This window comes from Xenopus tropicalis, chromosome 9 (genome assembly GCF_000004195.4).
Source record: "Xenopus tropicalis strain Nigerian chromosome 9, UCB_Xtro_10.0, whole genome shotgun sequence".
Taxonomy (NCBI): domain Eukaryota; kingdom Metazoa; phylum Chordata; class Amphibia; order Anura; family Pipidae; genus Xenopus; species Xenopus tropicalis.
The window spans coordinates 72146795-72167024 of record NC_030685.2 but is presented as its reverse complement, the minus strand read 5'-3'; the positions used below and the strand labels follow the sequence as shown (position 1 = coordinate 72167024).

Genomic DNA, 20230 nt, shown 5'->3' with positions numbered 1-20230 from the left:
GTGTAAAAGAACATAGCAATTTGTCTCTGACATTGTACTTGCATTTGTAAATAACCCCTTCTGCTTTCAGTAATTACATGAGCAGCCACAAACTGATTCATTGCCTATGCGTGATTCAGCATCGTTAATCAGATTTTTCCTAGACAAACTAAAAAGTCCTCTAGAGAGGAAGATTGCTCTTACTAGTGGACAATTTCTACAGGGATTACTGAGTAACACTGTCCCCAACATCTTGGTTCTTCTGGAGTTAGTTGTTCATGTCTTTTACTCTGCTTACATTTTTGCCCCTGGTGGACAACTTCATGTACTGCAGTTAGGCTGAAGTGCAGATGGAGCAGGGAATAATGGTCAATTATAGATTATTCTTATATATATATATATATATATATATATATATATACATATATATATATATATATATATTTGGTAAGGACCAGCACTCTCTTGCATTTGACTTAAAACAACTAAATGTCTTTATTTCACATATTTGCTGTGTCCAAAGTTTCGGTCCACATTGGGACCTTGATAAAGTCTAAACCATACTAATATTTAACGCTGCCCCCTCCTCCTTGACTTTGATGTTGTAATCCCAATATTAATGAAAGTGCTTTCTGTATACTTATACCCCTAAACTATGGGGGGCAGCAGTCATTGGTTTTAGGGAATAACCATGAAAGGCACCCAGAAAACTCCCTAAAGAATAATAACATTAATAACATTAATATTCAATCGAGTTATTGAATGGAAAAAAGATATATAGATACTTATGAATGGAAAATGTATTAACACAAATATATATCAGTCACCATTCTAAGTAAAAAGTCAAATGGGAAAACAAAGGATTTCCATCCCCACCAGTTGTGCTTTTTGCTGCTGTCCATGGTCCTGACATTCCTCTCCAACTTCTTCTCTTCTGCATTCAGGTTGTTTGAAATGCTTGTCACGTTGCTTTTCAGACTGGCATGTAGCAGCAGAAAGATAATACATAATAATCTCTGAATAGAAGATTATCTAAAATGTAATACCTGATAATGGACCAAAATGAAAGAAAAAAAAAATAAGGTGTTCGCTTGCATAATCTATTAGTTGGATGGGGCTCTTTATCAGATACACAGAATATGATAGCTGGAAATAATATAGTCGTTTATGTGCTTTTACAAAATGGTCCTGCTTATTAAACACATTATTTGGCTTAAAAGGGATATAAGAAAGGGTATAATTTAGCAACAATTACTTGTCTATGTGCACAATCTTTACTTAGTTATGTTGCTTAAGAAATAAGATCTGACTTTAACAGACTGCACTGCAGAGCTCTAATAAAATACAACTATTGGATCTGTTATACAGAATGCTTGGAACCTGGGGGTTTTCATATAAAAGGTCTTTCTGTAATGTGAAGCACCATCTCTAAAAGACACCTATTATAAAAATCATTTTTCACCCACAATAGAAACAATAGTGTATTCTAAGGAATATCCTTGCATTGAGTGCTGTGCCACCCAGCTGGGAGCCTATTCCTGGTGTGGGTGTGGGTGGCCATGCTGGGGCACAATAATACTGTAAGTAACTTTCATGGAACCATTATTTTACCTAGTTAAAGAATGTTTAGGATAAGGTTGACATTAATAGACGTTGGGGTCCTTTTAAATCCAAAGCTGCAAGCTAATGCAAGGCTTGCCGTAAAATTTTTCTAAAAAAATCAATTTTTAATTTGTTGAGTTGGCAACCCCACATCCCCTAAAACCTTCTATTTTTGCTAAGAAATCAACAGCAGTGCCTGGAACTGTAGTCCCAAATGTAATTTCAGTAATGAACTTTGAACGGCTGAGGCCTGAGAATGTATTGGAGCCTTGATGAAAAAGATTTGGGATCACCTGTCCAAGTCAACGTTGACTTGTGTAACATTCCACCTTTTTTTTCTAGACACACCATCCCAAAGGGTCCAGTTCATTCTTGGCACAGAGGATGATGATGAAGAACACATTCCCCATGATCTCTTCACTGAGCTGGATGAGATTTGCTTACGTGAAGGGGATGATGCAGAATGGAGAGAGATGGCAAGGTGAGTGGTTGAACAGTATTATTTTGCTTGAAATTATGTATCGAAATATCAACAGATATCTGAAATGCAAGGCATTATATTATTATACCTTGATACTTAGCCACACTGGAATAGCGTAAAAAACATATAAAATAAAGTGTGACATTAAGTTGTTGGCACTGTTTGCTCTCTGGTGGCAATGGCCGACCAAGAAGGTGTGTAGTTCAATCTGGTCCTGTCTTTAAGATCGGGTGTCCTGGTTGATGGAAAGCCAGAATACAGGAAATGAAGCGGCCTGGCTTAGTGGCCACCAATAATCTGCCTTTTATTTCCAGGTATGGAGAGTAAATTTACAGTACAGAAGATACAGATATACCATTAGGATCCATATTATTTGTGTAAATAGGTTTTTTCAAGACCTTAGTTAAACCTTTGCTCTTTGGTTAGGTGGCTGAAGTTTGAAGAAGATGTTGAAGATGGTGGTGAAAGATGGAGCAAGCCATATGTGGCCACACTGTCACTTCATAGCTTATTTGAGTTGAGGAGTTGTATCCTACATGGGACTGTTCTCCTGGACATGAGAGCTAACACGTTAGAAGAAATTGCAGGTATGATAGAATATCATTGTTTGAGTTATAGATCCCCTATATGTGGTTGCCAGTGGGCTCATATTTCAGGGCTGGGGAATGCAATGGGAAGTTTTACCGCTGTTTTAAACTGGGAGCTGTAGTCCAGCAACATTAGGGTTGAGTTCTCAGTGGACATACATTTTCCCTAAGACTTTTGTACTCCTAGGGAGCTTGCTGGAACAGTTTTATGCAGCATTTAGATCCCTCTTGATTACATCTCTTATAGAAGAGCTGACACTGCAATTGCGGCTTCCTTGACTTCATCATCGGCTGTGGGGGAAAAAAGAGCTTTGAGCAAAATTATATCTTTTCACTGGATAAGAATAGCGCCAATTGTATTTACAAATCCACAAGGAGAATGGCTGGCTTTTGTTTTATATCTAAACACCAACCAGCAGATGTTACTTTGCATTTCTACTTTGCAGTTTACATAGTTACATAGGGTTGAAAAAAGACCAGAGTCCATCAAGTTTGAATCGTATATAGATTCAAAATTTTCCAATAAGCCTAATTATGTATAAAATAGCTATTAATAACGTGAACTGCTGCACAGTAACGGGTCTGGAACTGACAGTCAAGCCGAAACTATCAAACACAGATGCAATGACATCTTGCCGTAAACGGCTATTGTCTCTAGCTGTTCTTAAACCTTCACTGGTGGTGAGAGCTCTGTGTGTAGTTCTACTGTTTGGGTTAATAAAGATGTAGAAACAGTCTACTGTATATTGTCTACTTTTATATCTCTTTGCTGAAAATTTGGTATGGACAACCATTACTGTCCAGCAGTTACTGGGGGAAAGTTACATGCCTTCCCAGTTATAGTAGATGGCATCTGCTGCCAATGGATGTAGTGGGTGCCATTTTGTGCTGCTGTATCTAGACAAGAAAATATAATAATAGTTTTGGTTGCTATAGGTCGTTGGATTTTTATGGGTCTCTGGATTTGCCCATGGTCAGCATTTTTGAATTAGTTGTGTAGGGGTGCCAGTGGGTGGATACTGTAATATTTGAAGAAGAATCAATATTGCATTGCTTGAATTTTATCTCATTCTAATATCTGTGATTGCATTGTGTTAGTGACTCATTAACTTTATAAAATAATTGCAATGAATATGAATAGAAATGCATCACAGAAAACATTCTGATTTTTGTCCATCCAGTTCTTTGCATTTCTCTGCTATCCTCTGCTATTGGGCAAATACCAAATTATCATCCAATTGTACCATTCACCTGTAACTTCCCACGTCCCTCCTGTGTTGCTTATTGCCCCCTACTATCCTCTTTATATATATATATATATATATATATATATATATATATATATATATATAGCAAAAAAGGGGAAAGTTGTGCTCAACCACTAAATTTTAAACCATTAGGCGGGGGTGCAATGAGGTTGTGACCACAAAATACATATAGACAACAACAAGAGACCCTCTGCACTCACCCTTTATCAATATATACAGGACATTAAGACATTCTGTGCATTAAGCTACTAAGAAATGCCCTCCCCTTTAAACAAAACAGGGATTGTTTGTCCATACATTGCAATATACTTCAAGCTGGCCAACTGCTTCAAAGTCATCCCTTCTGGCCAGTCCTACACTGACCTATGCGATTCACCAAGAATTCTACTGCTTCAATATATGTTTAGTCAAGGGACTAAGTTTTACCTGCAACTTACTTGCTTTCAAGGTTAAAACCCCCATATGGTTGCCCTTTTATTGGCCCATTGGGATCAACTGACTGTAGCTGGGAAGGGTGGGAGCTACAACATGGAGCTGGCCGCTGCTCCTGTATAAACTATAGCAAAAAAGGGGAAAGTTGTGCTCAACCACTACATTTTAAACCATTAGGCGGGGGTGCAATGAGGTTGTGACCACAAAATACATATAGACAACAACAAGAGATCCTCTGCACTCACCCTTCTATGAGCTAGGCTTATGGAAACAGATGGAAAAAGGTGATTTCTATATCTAATATGAAGAGAAATAACTGAACTACCCTTTTATACCTATTCCAGATATGATTCTTGACCAGCAAGTAGCCTCTGGGCAGCTAAGTGAAGATGTCCGTCACAGAGTCCACGAGGCATTACTGAAACAGCATCACCATCAAAATCAGAAGAAATTAAGCAATAGAATTCCAATAGTCCGGTCATTTGCCGATATCGGGAAAAAACAATCAGAGCCACATTCCATGGATAAAACTGGTAAGATACACTTTTTTAACAAGAGTTTTTAATTTGACTTCAATTGACTTCTATAAAAGCTCAGCAGTTTACAAATATGATAAATATGACTATTTAATTGAATGTGCCCTTTCCTTTCAATGAAAAAATATGTTCTATAGCATAAGGTTTCAAGGCCACCCATCCTTCATCATCAAATGAAGTGTATGGGCCTAATCTTTTCCCACAGGTACTAGAGTTGTTTCCATTGTTCTTCTTCAGGCTGCTTTCTTCTATAAGGATAAATGTAGGGTGTTTTCTGACAGATGCCCCATGTTCAAAAAACATTATGTAGCCTTAACTATTTTCAACTAATGTATGAAGCCATTGGCCTCACTCTTGGTCTACAGAATCACTACTCTATTAAAGTATATAAACTGGTTGGTTTGGTTTCATTTGTTAATTTAAGGGTAACTAGCTTAAATAAAGAAGTAGACTAGAAATGTTGTACATTATGGGGCTGATTTACTAATCCACAAATCCGAATCCCGAATGGGAAAAAATCGGATTGGAAACGAACATTTTGCAACTTTTTCATATTTTTGCGACTTTTCGTCACCGTTGCGACTTTTTCGTAGCCGTTATGACTTGCACGAATTGTCGCGACTTTTTCGTAGCCGTTATGACTTGCGCGAATTGTCGCGACTTTTTCATAGCCATTACAAATTTCGTGAATTGTCACGACTTTTCATAGCCATTATGACTTTAGTGAATTGTCGCGACTTTTTCATAGCCATTACGACTTTCGTGAATTGTCGCGACTTTTTCATAGCCATTACGACTTTCGTGAATTGTCGCGACTTTTTCGTGTTGAGCGCTCGAAAAATTCGCAACAATTCGCGAAAAAGTCGGAAAATACCGATCATTACGAAAAAACGCATTTGGATGCTTTTCGGACGTTCGTGGATTAGTAAATGTGCCCCTTTGTTTTGGGCTTCTGTACCAGCCCAAGGCAACCACAGCCCTTTAGCAGGGAAGATCTGTGCCTCCAAAGATGCCCCAGTAGCCCCCCATCTTCTTCTGCTGATTCCCTGCACATACACACACTTTCTGCTTGATAATTAGCAATGACCCCTGAGCTCAGCTTCTCTACAGCTGCACAGAGCCCACTAGCATGTGTGTCGCAGACCTGGATCATTACTACTATAGAAAGGCTTAACCTTTAGGCTGGTTCGGTAAGTTGAGTATATAAAAAAGGCATTTCTAGCCTTATTCATATTTAGGGTTTAGTTCCCCTTTAACAGAGAGGGGAGAGGAGAATTTATTGTAATAATGACACTGTGTGATGGATTGTATCATTCTCATAGGGTTTTGGCTTGTTCAGAACATTTTAAGTGCTCTCTAATTGCTTCTATGATGGCAGCGTGTAACAGGTTGAATCATCTTGCTTATCCAAATGGGATTTATATCTTGCAAAAGTGAAATTTGGTGTCAGAGTTTATCTCAGGCTGTGATCTAATTCCACCAGGGGTCAAAGACAGGAGGGATTTGGCCACTATTCCTCCATTTTTTTAGATCCTGCCCATGCTTTCACTGGCTATATATGGGAGTTTAAGATAATGGCAGGGTCGGACTGGGCCGCCGGGACACCAGGAAATTACCCGGTGGGCCCCAGCCGTGGTGGGCCCCAGCTGCCCAGACCCGAGCCTATTGCCGCTTCCTCTGGCCTTCAATGTCCTCCCCTGACGCGTTTCACATACACACGTTCAGGGGAGGATGTTGGAGAGGGGCCCCTGCGGAGGGGGGAGGGGCGGTTAGGGGTGTGCGGTCGGAGGAGGCCCCTTGGGGGGTGCGGGGCCCCAGGGGCGGCAGCCAAGGTGGGCCCTGCACCTCCCAATCTGGGATTGTGGGTTGTGGGGCTTGAAGTCTCTCTTCTTTCCAACGTGAACAGTGCACAGATTCTCTGGAAAACAGAGGGACTTGGGGATGAATCACTTTTTGAGCCTAAGGAGATTAGGACCTGATCCTAGCGAGCACAGACAGAATATAATGGTTTCCTTCAATCTAGAGAAACAAGTATATCTATGTAAGAAAATATATATGTTTAGATTTATTTTTGGAAGTACAGATAGTGTTTATGCACCTTTTCTCCATATGTCCAGCTAAATGAGCTCGTGTCAAAAAGTGGGGTATATTTTCCACTATTAAGATAATGAAAAGATGATATAATTACATTATCTTTCATGTTGGCGTTCCTCTTTAATAAATATATTATAATAAGTATGTCCTATATTAAATGTTATGGGCTCAAACATTTATTATGACATATATGTTACCGATTTTACATTTTTATTTGCTTTTTTTATTTTTCATTTTGTCCTCCTCTTAATGATTCCTATTATTTATATATAACATAAAGAAGGTAAGGCAATGAGGCTTTATTTTTAAGCCATACAAAGTGCTATTAAACTATATTCATTTCTGAATTGATGCATTGTATGTTTATTTCTGCCTGTTGAGTGTTCTTAAATGTATATACAGTATATAGGGAAAACATCGCAACAGTCTGTACCCGGAGATGATCTTGGCAATTAGGGTGGACATGTCTGGCATTTAGCAGTCTGCCTTTGCTTCTCAGAGAGCTAACTCCTGCCACCTAGTGTTCAGCCTTGGTACTAACAATGATTCTTTTTAATCCCAAACGTTTTATTTCCTACTGCTCTTATATTTGATTTCGATTATTTGTGCAAACGAATGCGCATCTGAGTGTCAGCATATCAGCACTACACATGGCTGGCCAAAAAGGCCAACTGTCCCTAATTCTGCCCCTAAATTATACCATAAACTTCTCCTGTCGCTAGCCCAAAGTAAGGAGCTCAGCTTAGCTACAACATACAGTTTATAAATAATCATTATGTGGGCCCCAGTGGTGGCTTTGCATGCTCTAGTCTACACCATCCATTAATGACCATGTTTGTACCAATTTTTTGTTTTTCTTTGTGGGGCTGTATCATTTTCATAGACTTTTTTCTGTTTAACCCCCCCTTTAAAGGAACAGTAACACCAAAAAATGAAAGTGTATAAAAGTAACTAAAATATAATGTGCTGCTGCCCTGCACTGGTAAAAGTTGTGTGTTTACTTCAGAAAGTCTACTATAATTTATATAAACAAGGCTGCTTTGTAGCCATGGAGGCAGCCATTCAAAGGAGAAAAGGCACATAGCAGATAACAGATAAAACACTATTGTATTCTACAGAACTTATCTGTTATCTGCTATGTAACCTGTGCCTTTTCTCCTTTTTTCCAGATTGAATGGCTGCCCCCAGGGCTACACAGCAGCTTATTATATAAATTATAGTAGTGTTACTGTAGCAAACACACCAGTTTTACCAGTGCAGGGCAACAGTGCATTATATTTTTATTACTTTAAAGCTCTTTCATTTTTTGGTGTTACTGTTCCTTTAAGGTCCTGCATTTGGTCGGGTCCCCTGGAAGGTTGCAGATTGCTGTATCAGACATAGTTCTAAGAATATTCAGTGCAGCCAATATGTTTTCTCTCCAAATTTCATTGTAAATTACTTTATTCTAGGCTTCTGGGACCCCCAGCCACAACTCTAAGCACCCCCAATCACACAGTTTGGGAATCACTGCTGTGGATACTAAGATAACAGCTTTATTTATCATTTTTGTGAGAGTAGACTTACGGTTACTTTACATTAACACCGCATTGTTTCAGCGCTCTACATTTCAAACTAGCTGGACTAAAGACCATAATACAGGGGAAATGATCATTACAAACGGGGTGGGGTTAGAGACAAGGTTAACCAATCACTGTGCAAAAAGTCTGTGTTGTCTCATAATTTGTGACTAGTCCCTTCCTTTCAGGTATTCATTCAACATCAATCAATTGTGCTCTAATGTTATGGCGGTGCCATTTGTCTTACACTGTTATTGTATTTGTATTTCTAGCATTTGATTGGCTTTAATACCATAACATTGGTCCTCTGTAACCCAAAACACACTGCTTATAATTTCCCACAGTTAAAGGCAGTGGTGAAACTACTCAGCGCTGGGTCCCCCTGCATTAAAAACCTTTGGAGGGGCACAGAGCTTACCACAACCCTTCCCCACCCACAGACATGCCATGTGCCTTGCTCCCCAGCCACTCTCTCTCTCAGGTAGAAGAACAGCCAGGGAGGGGCGAATATCTACATTTATAGAGAAAGCAGAGCCCACTATCCCATCCCCTTGTCCTCCGAGCCCTCCCTGTGACCATGGGGTCTGCTTCCACTATAGTTACACCACCTATAATTACCTATAATTATACCTATATTTCCTTATTATGTGTAACCTCATCAATATTTATATCTGTTTAATGTTATATAATAAAACTATAGTCTCAGTTTGGTATTTGTGTACAGTTATTGTAGGGGTGCTTATTACCCTCGGGGGCCTCCATGACAGGTATTTAGGTGTCATAACTTCATAAGCATGTACTGACAGCACTGTGCATCGGAAAGTTCCCCCAGCAGCATTTGACTCATTACAACTTACCTTCAGCTAAAGGTATAATAAGTGCCAGTGATACTGCAGGAAAGATGGATAAGGGGAATACTGCAGGGACTCCGCACTTACAGTTAAGGCTGCTTCCCCTAGGGGGGCTCAGAGCCTTGGTTAGGGGGCTTAGCCTGTAAGCAAGTTAGAGACAGATTTAGGCAGAATAGCTTTAAGCTCTCTTAGATATTCATGGAAACCCACCTTGGTGACCATTTAGAGCAAGAATTGGGTTTATTATTTGTTTGATGTCGTCCTATTCTTGTAATCATGGCTTTTATGTTTGCAACCTTGTTATAAGCTAATGGGATGGGGGGGCATGGCCAAATTTTGGGCCTTAAGGGATTCTGCAATGATTCATACATACTCCAGGGTCCTCCTCACCCTCTCAGGGGCCCCCGACCACCAGCACAGCCAACGTCAGCCCCATCCCCCCTCCTATGTGTGTACTTTATGCTTCGCCGCAATCGGGGGAGGGAGGGCATCGGGGGCAGCAGCCAGGTAAGGGTTGGGTCTGGGATGGCAGGGCCCACAAGGGGCTGGGGGCCCATTCCTGGTGTCCCACCGGCCCAGTACAACCATGTGGATTAAGTGCACCATTTACATTTACCTGCCATGTTAAAATACAATGTGATGCTCCATAAATAAGGCCAATGTGTATTGTACTGTTTGTGTTCATCCATACCATGGTTTATTTCACTCTGTCTTTGTTGTATGTGTCTCTAACAGGCTCATCTCATCTCTGTACCTATCTCATCTCCTAAACCTTGGCCTCTCTAAAACTCCGTTGAAAATGATCGAGGTAGTAAATATACACATATATCTCTACTGTTTGAGCTCAGGGTTTATTCAATGTGCATGTCAATGTATGTGTGTTCTCTCGCATGTAGCCTTTAGTTGCAACACACAGTGTGGCCTCTGAGGGTTTGGTACATGAAGTAATGTCACACCAGGAATTTGTAAGAGTAGCTGAGTGTTGCGTGACAGTATAGATGGAAGCAGATGGGACTGGAGATAAAACAACATGTATCTATTCAGGCAGTTATGACTACTAAACACTAGATAAGAAGGACAATACAGTACTGTTGTTCTGTCGATTGTGAGAAGCTTCTTGATCAATAAGTACTTGATTTCTTGCTCTTTAGCTTCTGCCGAGGCAACATGGAACTCATAAGGCAATATCATTTATAGATTCAGTGAATACTAAATCCATGGCAAAAGATTCAACCAAATACCAAACTTAGTCATAGAAAAGTTACATAATCTTTAAAAATGTTGTCACTGTTAAGGATCAGCTCAGATTTAAAGGAGAATGCAAGTCAAAATTTAAAAAGCATACTGCCCAATAGTCCTACTATTGTTTAGTAAAAACGCCACACTTTTGGCTCACCTAATCAAATATTTACTCAGTCACACTTACTTCACATTTTTAGAACAGGCAGCCATCTCTAAACAGGTATTCTCCCTTCCTTTCCCTCCTTGCTTCATACTGCACATGTGTTTCATTCCCTCCCCCCCTCCCCTCTGCCAGATCCGCTTCTGATTGGCTGGTGGGCATGTCTCAGAGAAGATTTATTTTGTCTCTCTATTACAGCCAGTTTAACTACTGCCTAGGGCACAATGGGGGGGGGGGGGCGCCAGGCAGGTACCTCTTGTTGAACCTACCACTAGTTCCGGGCCCATTCTACCCACCACAGTACTCCCCACCAGCGGCCCGGCAACTCAGCCGCCTTGTGTGCACACATCTTAGGCTCGCTTGCACCCCTGAGGCAGGCCAAGCCCACCAGATTGCCTAGGGCTCCCGGTCAGCTTGGCCCGGGACTGATGGCCCCAAAGAGGTGCCTACTGCACATGCCTAATTGATTTTAATTGGAGCAGAGGCAGTGAGCATGCCCAGACCTCTTTGAGGTCTTCATATTTAGAGAGAGGAGGAGGGCTCAGAAAGTAAAAGGGGGTGAAGCTTCACACTGTACATGGAAGTCAGTAAGAGAGCTGCTGTTCAGCTGCTTGATAGTATCCTATCCTGGGCATTGATCTTGGAAAATAAATTCTGGAAAGATAACAGGACAGGATCTCCCATGGAAGGTACCCTGGGGCCTGAGTTAACTAATTAAATTTCCTAGAGGTGCCTAACATAATGGCAACCCCCCCAGTGATTATGACTTTTTCTTTTTTTCAAAACCTACATCATCTTCCCAACTATTGAAGGCAAATGCAAGGAAGTCACATGGCATAGAACACAAGCAATATTAGGGTAAGATGAATCCTTAGGTGTTATGTAATAAGTTTACCCTGGAACAATATCCCATAGCAACCAATCAAAAGGTAGAATTTACTGGTCACCTGTTTAAAAGCATATATCGTATTGGTTGTTATGGGTTACTGCTCCTGGGCAAACGTAGTGCCCTTTATTACATAAGGGGGTATATGTCATATGCACTGAACATAAAAAGTCCAGATCTGTGCACTGATTATAGGTACCAGGTTCGAAAGAACAAAAGTATCATCATGCCCACCTGTATACACTGCTGCTTCCATCATATTGAACACACTTTCACTTTTTTCCCGTGATTATTGCCCCTGGAGATTTAGCATTACAATAATGTTCTTCTCTACCTCCCCCTGCATTCATTTGTCCTTTCCACCTACTGGGTAAATACATTTTTTTGCAAAATAAAGGTGTAGGCGTGATTCCATTTGCTGTCAGCGGTCATTCTTTATTCTTGCAGCTAGACACAATGAGCCTGCCTCTAAATTACAGCAGGAAAAAGCTAATATGAACAATGTTTCTTTTTTTTAATTAATTGTCTTTGTTCAGAATTTCTGTTTCAAGGCGCCGGCTCTTAAATCCTAGAGAATAATAGGGCTTGCTTATGAAACTGAGCTACTCGCAAGAGACGGCAGTTCTGTCACACTTTATGGTCAATATTGTAGCAGAGTATTCTGTCACAAAGGTCATGAATGGCATGAACTAGCCATTGTTTATATCTCCCTAGCATGATTAATTAGTGATTGAGATAATAAAGGCAGAGCAAGGCTCAGGGAAATAACTAAAATGTAATTAGCAAATGTATTAATCACTATTCACTGTAATTGGCACTGTAGTTATTCAGAATAACTCACAGCATATGTATTTGAGGCATCAATATGTCCCCCTTTAAGCAGAGAGTTTTTTTAGACTTGAGTTTACCTCCCCTTTGCAGTCCAGATTTTTCTCTTATCCCCTTAGCTTGCATTAGATACATACAGAGCTGCCATTGGGAATCATGGGCCACCATACTACTTTGTCAGTAGGGCGATCCCCTACAAGTGTCCCAGTTATTATCCCATTAGAGGCCCTGCCAACAAGTCGAATGCAGCATCTATGGTAAGAAAGACGATCACACTCACAACCACATCTCTGAGCCACCCCAGTCAAAACCCTGCCCATGATCCATCGAAACCCCACCCATTGCACAACAAACCACACCTGCTTTAAGACACAAGTCACACTTTGACACTTCTTGTCACGTCCAGAAGTTTTAAAGGAGACATATCCTATAAAAATTAAGAATGTACCAGAGAATTATACTCCTCTAGATATAGAAGGATTGCTTAAAAAAGTTGTGTTTCTGACTGATTTATTGAGAAATTCCCCCAAAACCCCACTAGCCCCGCCCATCTGTTCCACTTGCTGCTGGCTGAATTCTCTGGATGAGCTGGGGAGCCGGCGGCCCTCAATACACTGCACTGTAGGATAGGAACCAATCAGCAGCTAGGCTGACCTGATAGGGAACTGAAGCCTGTCTTTGCTTGTGGGAGTGCAGGGCTGTGATTGGCTCTCCCCCTTCTACTGTGCTTCTGGCAGGGACCGTTAGGACACGCCCATTCTTCATGTCAAACTCAGACGGAGAAGTGATAGGATCTATAGGGAGCTTCAATAAAGGGGCCATTTTTACAGATAGGATTAATGTTTAGCACAAAGTGAAACCAGCACCGTATATTATTCATAATTGCCTACAAAATTAGGGTTTTCCCATTTATGCTATTTATGTCCCCTTTAAATTAGGAGAGTAAAGACAGATAAATATCCTGCCCATAACAAAGTACTTGCCCACCAATCAGATGTTTGCTTTTAATTTTCAATATGAGGATGATTATTGGATGATATGATATTTTTGTAAGACTTTCTTTGGCATTATTATAATTATTTCCTGGTATTTATATAGCACTGTCACATTTCTGCAGTGTTTTACAGTCCCTCCCCTGAGGAGCTTACAGTCTAAGGTCCCTATCACCTTCACATACTATGGGCAATGTAGTCAGAAGCCAGTCAACCTGTCTGTATGTTTTTGGAGTGTGGGGGGAAACCGAAGTACCCCCATATGGGATAGTGCCTATCCATCGATCATCATTAATCTAATAAACTATCTGTCTGTCTATCTATCTACAGTATCTATCTATCTATCTATCTATCTATCTATCTATCTGTCTATCATCAATCTATATATCTTTATTGCTTATTTATAAAACACCATTGTGCAGGGCTGTTACAAGTGCAACAAACTGAGACAGACGGAAGAAGAAAGGGGCGAGAGTGCCTTGCTCGTTATACTTTCCTCTGATTAACTGCTGCACTCGCTAAAAGGCTTTTACTTTATTCTTTAGCAGGTCAGCTCGTGTCTCCGCAGTCTGCTCCCTCCTGCATCGAACATAAGAATGATGTGAGCAGAGAGAACAGCACCCTGGATGTTACAAAGGTGAGCGTGCCGCCATTTCTACAAGCTGTCGGCAAAACCCAGTGATTATATCCACTTCAAATAGAAACTGATTTATTCCGAACTGAGATTCGGGGTTTCTTGGCTTTAGATGGAGGTGCAGTTATAAAGCAATCAACCCCAATAGAAGACTATGGGAAAGTGTATTGTGATTGTGCTTGTGTTGTATAAATTGAGAGGGTACTTTTTGGAAACCCTTGAACTCTACAAGGAAACAAGCTTTTTCAAAAAAAGAGCCTTTTTTCTTTTAGGAAACAGGTAAGATAATTTGGCACATAAAGAAAACACTGTAAATTGCATAAATTATAGGAGCATATTGTTAGGGATTGGCTACTATGAGTATGGGAGTGAATTCATCAAATCTAACAATAGCTTGCAAGGATACTCCTTGTCAGTTTCTGTTATAACAGGCAAATGTATTGAACTAAAAAACCCAATCTTACGTATTTTATAAAAATACATAAACAAATAATTACTAATCCAACAAAATTAGATATATAAGCATAATACCAAAACTAGACATACCTATAAATACTCATCTATAAATATATAAAATGTTTATGATTAGCTCTCTCCTGCAAGGATAATAATAACCAGTCCTCCCCAAATGCACCCTGTCACCCCACATTCATCCAGTGTTATATTTAAACCTTAACCAGCTGTTATATTATACTGTAAATTGTGGTTAATAGTTATCTAAACCCAAATATAAAGCTGTTCGTTTAGTTCTCAGTAGAAGCTGACAAAAAGACATGGAAGACAATTCACCTATGCGAATGCTACTCCCCAAAAACATCTTTATAGATACAAGAGAATTCACTGGTGAGAATGCATAATGTCAGCCATGTTGTTGTTATCTTACATACAGAGATTATTAGGTCACTATATTATATGACACTAAAATCAGACATGGGGATAAAGGACAGACTGCTGGGAAACTTTGCTTAACGTTTCCAGTCCAGTTGCAGAAACAAACAACATGGAGCCAGATCAGCTGGGATTCTCATTGGAGGATTATTTTGAATTTTAATACAGCTGCTGGCCCTGGAGAGCGGGGGAAATGTGCACTATTGCTTTAAGAATACAGCCCTGATGTTGCTGGACTACAGTTCCCAGCATGCATTAACCTTGATATTATGTTAAAATTTGCTGGGGTTTGTAGTCCTGGGTTAAGTTATACTGAGCAGTACAGCAGGGTATAGTGTCCATATAATTTTGCCACTGAGACGAGCAGGGTCAGACTGGGCTGCTGGGACACTGGGAAAAATCCCGGTGGGCCCGGCTCTAGTGGGCCCCGGCGGTCCAGACCCGACCCATGCGGCGCTCCCCCTGCCCGACTGCTCCTCCCCTGACATGTTAAATTTACACGCTCGGGGTAGGACATTGGGTGGTTGGCCTTGCCAGGGGGGAGGGTTAGGGGACGCGGCCAGCGGGGGCAACTGCAGGGCCCCTGGGGGGGGAGCCCCGGTGGGTCATTCACACCCCAGCTGGACCCTGGATTTTGCCACAGACAAGAATTTGCACAAGGTATCTAACAAACATTTGGAATGAACACCCTGAATTTTCTGCAAGAAACCTACTCAAAAGCATACTGAACACTGTTTCTGGTTAAATCCTGCTGGAGTCACATACAAGATCCAGACAGACCAACGTGACTTGCAAATTAGTGAGTTTACAAGCTACATCGTTACACCAAATAATTAACTGCTCACCCTGATAAATAGGCTTCTAGTAATTAGTCTGCCAGGATGCCATTGCCGATGTTTCTGAGGCTCATTTTCCAGCCTGACCCTGTTACATACAAAATTGTTCATTTTCTCGGAACTTCAGTGGTTTATTTAGTGCTATACTTTTATATGTAATTTGTGATATGCATTGCCTTTCGTTCAGTAATGATACGTATTGCACATTCCTTACTGTATACTACCTACCCAGTACCTACCCACTATACCTACATGCTTTACTAAGACTTGCATTTCTAAACACTTCATATATTTCACAGGATTTAGGATTAAACATATTTAACAGCATTATTACTATGTTTAATTGACAGCATAGTAAAAAACAAAATTAATGGTAAAATATCTAGAATATCAAGGATCAGGTTTGTAGTGATGGGCAACCAGATACCCTGAAACCCACAGGGTGGGCCAGTTTGAGACGGCATCCAAACTTTCTTTGTGAGTTGCTGGTGGGTTCGGCCAAACTCTGCTATCTGCCCCCCCCCATGCCCCACTTCCTCCTTCTGCAGGACTTACACCTGCTACTTCCTGTCCTCTTTGATGATGTCAGAGATGGGTGGGACAGATGTGGGTCTATAAATATTGATGGCTCTTTGGGTCAGGTTTGGTGTGGAATGGTGGTGTGATGGCTTTTGTTGACCTGGGGAGTCTAGGTTTTTTATCCCCTAGTGCAGGGGTGTCAAAATCAATCACATAAGGGGGCCGAAATCTAAAACACAGGCTAAGTTGCGGGCCAAATTTTTTATTAATATACTTAGTAAGATACTAAGGGGTATGTTTATCACAATGTGTAAAAAGTGGAGTAAGAGATTACCGGTGATGTTGCTCATAGCAGCCAATAGATGCTTTGCTACTGTTAAAATCTGATTACTGATTGGATGCCTTGGGCAACATTACTGGTAATGCATACACAGCATGATAAATATACCCCTTAGTCTTAGTTACTATGAAAATGGAAATTGATCAGGCTGGATGGTCAGACACACTCACCAAGGGCCACATAAGGCAGCCAGGTGGGCCGGATTTGGGCCCTGGGCCTTGTGTTTGACATATATGCCCTAGTGGCTACTGTTGATCCTCCATGTGAACCCATGGGTTTAAGGTTAAAGGAAATATGCAGAATTTTTTGGGGAAAAGGTCACTTTGCGGTTATGTGACATATTATGCAATTATTGTATTGCTTCTCATTAGCACAAGAGCCCCATTAACTCAGATGTTCAGTTGCTGTTTAATGAATGTATGATAATATCATAAATCTGTACAGATGCAGTTGGATGGATTAATTCAACTAAAAGGGAAACCATCTAAAGCCACCAAACCGACAGTTGTCTATGTTTAATAAATAAATTTCTCAAACTGCTTAGATATCTAGGGATTAGTTCTGAGATTGTGAACCTAACCATTGTTTTTCCAGCTGCAACCAACACACTCATGCTGTGAGTCACTGACAGATTTCACTTGCTCTCATTGGCTGATACCTGGATGAATCAGCAATTGGCAATGCACTACTACAGTGCTGTCCAACTTCTGTGGTACTGAGGGATGGAATTTTTCCGACCTACGTGGTGGAGGGCCGATAATGGAAGCCAGTTTTAACCACTCCCCTTTTTGAAACCACACCCACTTGAAACCACACCCGTGTTATCACATGACCATACCCATATTAATGGTTGTAGTACAGCAAAAACCTGCCATACTTTGCCTGCCCTACCCTGCCTGTGTGTGCCATACTCTGCCTGTCCTACCCTGCATGTGTGTGCCATACTCTGCCTGCCCTACCCTGCCTGTGTGTGCCATACTCTGCCTTCCCTACCCTGCCTGTGTGTGCCATACTCTGCTTGCCCTATGCTGCCTGTGTGTGCCATACTCTGCCTTCCCTACCCTGCCTGTGTGTGCCATACTCTGTCTGCCCTATGCTGCCTGTGTGTGCCATACTCTGTCTGCCCTATGCTGCCTGTGTGTGCCATACTCTGCCTTCCCTACCCTGCCTGTGTGCGCCATACTCTGCCTGCCCTATGCTGCCTGTGTGTGCCATACTCTGCCTGCCCTATGCTGCCTGTGTGCGCCATACTCTGCCTGCCCTATGCTGCCTGTGTGTGCCATACTCTGCCTTCCCTACCCTGCCTGTGTGCGCCATACTCTGCCTGCCCTATGCTGCCTGTGTGTGCCATACTCTGTCTGCCCTATGCTGCCTGTGTGAACACTGCAGGGGATTACATTTTTAAACAATACAGGGGGATTACAGCCTGAATCTTAGGTGTGAGCCATGCAGGGGGGCAGTTAATCTCAGTACTGATACCATTTAAAGCTTACACAAGAGTAAGCCATCAAAGCAGCCAGACAGGTGGGGGGCCACACAGAGGGGGGTCGCGGGCTGCCTGCGGGCCGCCAGTTGGACAGCACTGCACTACTACATACAGCAGGCCAAAGAGATTAGGTTGAGGCGCCAATAAACCATATATATTTCAGAAACTATTAGGACACTTATTTGTGAAAAAATATCAAAACAGTCATGACGGCCATGACGGTTCCCCTTTAAGTTTCTGTTTGTGTGGACTCTTTTTTATGTATACAATTTCTTATTTTTTTGGAACATTTGAGATATAAATATTTGACAAAATACAGCTATCTTTGGTTTTTAATCCACAAACTCTGGTGAAATGCCAGCGGAATTTGCATGAATAATCTTGTAAATGTAAATAGAGAATATGTGCTGGTGTCTAAGCCAGATGGCTGATGAAATGTAAAAAAAAAACAAAAAAAGTCAATTTTTAACAGTTTATATTGGAATTTGGTCACTGCGGTTTGTGTTTGGATTAATAAAGGCACATAAATGACATATCAAACTGCCACCCAATTCAAAGTCTACGTAGCAGGTTAAAGGAGAAGCTAATAGAATTCTTAACCACCGGGTAGTTTATATCATATTGAGTGGTCTATTAATGAATCTTACCAAACTGGAATCAGTAAATATTGCCCTTTTACATACTTTCCCTTGAGCCGCCATTTAGTGATGGGCTGTGTGCTCCCTCAGAGATCAGCTGACAGGAAATAATGCAGCTCTAACTGTAACAGGAAGTAGTGTGGGAGCAAAAGGCAGAACTCTGTCCATTCATTGGCTGATGGGGACTAGCATGTATGTGTGCCCTTGGCTTGTTTGTGTGCACCGTGAACCATATGATCCCAAGGAGGAGGCCCTTTTGTACTTTACTTAGCAATTTTCTATTTAGGATATCAGTTGAAATGTCAAATTGCAAATTAGTTCCACTGTTTCATGTTTTATTTGGCTGGGGAGTGGCAGGATGTACCCACTGGAGTTTGGGGGTCCAGGTGTGATGCCCCAGACCTAAAGCTCGGAGGAAGGTAACTCAGTGCTAGGAAACAGATGAGCACACTGAAAAAAAAGCAACATTAATATCTAGCTGGAAGCATATTGCTCCACAATGCTTATAAAATATGAGACATGTTAGGCTTGGCATGGCATAGCTGGGGCTACGTGTTTCAGTAAATTGAGATGGTTAGTGCCCCAGACAAGCAATGTAGGAGGAACAGACTCAGGAGGCACCTGGCTTGATGCCCAGATAGAGGGTGGGCATTACATATCAGTTGATAGGGTTAGTGAGACCTTAGCAATAACATACCATTGTGGAGGTCCAGGATGGCTAATGGTAAGTGGAGGCACCAGTGCAATAGAAATGTGGCCCGGTTTTCACAGCTCCATAAAAGCACTACCCATTTGCAGCCAGACCCCATGCTCAGACATTACCTGCACCCAGACTTTTCAAACCAACATGTAATATAATTTAAACAGCTCCCCTTTATTTCACAGTAACTCCTACATCTCCCAATACGTTTATATTTCTTCCCTTGCCTGGTGCACACAAGTGCCATCTTGTTTTGATAGCAGTACAGGAGCACTCTTTTACTTGTGCTGTGGGCAGGATGGTGCGAGTCTAACGGTGCATTGATAATAGATACAAGCTATACTTGGGTTTATTGTGGGCAAGGGAGGATGCAGGAGGATCCAAGGGGGAGGTTGCAACGTTGAGGAAAAAGTTAAAATTTAAAGTTGGACATATGAAATCAGAAAAGAACTGTTAGGAAGTGGCACAAGAGCACATTTAAGGTAACATATTGCATTAAATCAGTTGGTGAAAAGGATAGAAATTAGAAGAAAGTCAGAAAAATGTAAAGACATGTAATGTGTGTCAAGGGGTGGAAAATGTGATTATATGATTGTGTTACGCATTAATGTTATCATTTCATGTTGTTTGTGTAGTTGGAGAAAACATTTAGATAGCATGTTATTTGTGTATTAAACCAGTAGTATAGGTAG

The 20230-nt window shown here is 41.2% G+C and overlaps 1 protein-coding gene across 6 annotated transcripts in view; it reads left to right on the top strand.

Annotated features, from left to right (window-relative positions):
• slc4a10 (solute carrier family 4, sodium bicarbonate transporter, member 10) overlaps positions 1-20230 on the top strand; it is a 113003-nt gene that overhangs the window by 58850 nt on the left and 33923 nt on the right. For 3 of the 6 annotated variants that reach the window (XM_031893501.1, XM_031893498.1, XM_031893499.1), the window contains exons 4-7: positions 1924-2062; positions 2489-2649; positions 4694-4882; positions 14046-14134. In XM_031893501.1, the coding sequence (XP_031749361.1) occupies positions 1924-2062; positions 2489-2649; positions 4694-4882; positions 14046-14134 (578 nt within the window). Of the gene's footprint in view, positions 1-1923; positions 2063-2488; positions 2650-4693; positions 4883-14042; positions 14135-20230 lie in introns of all 6 variants that reach the window. The other 3 variants (XM_031893500.1, XM_002933275.4, XM_012971397.3) reach the window with 1 other exon arrangement.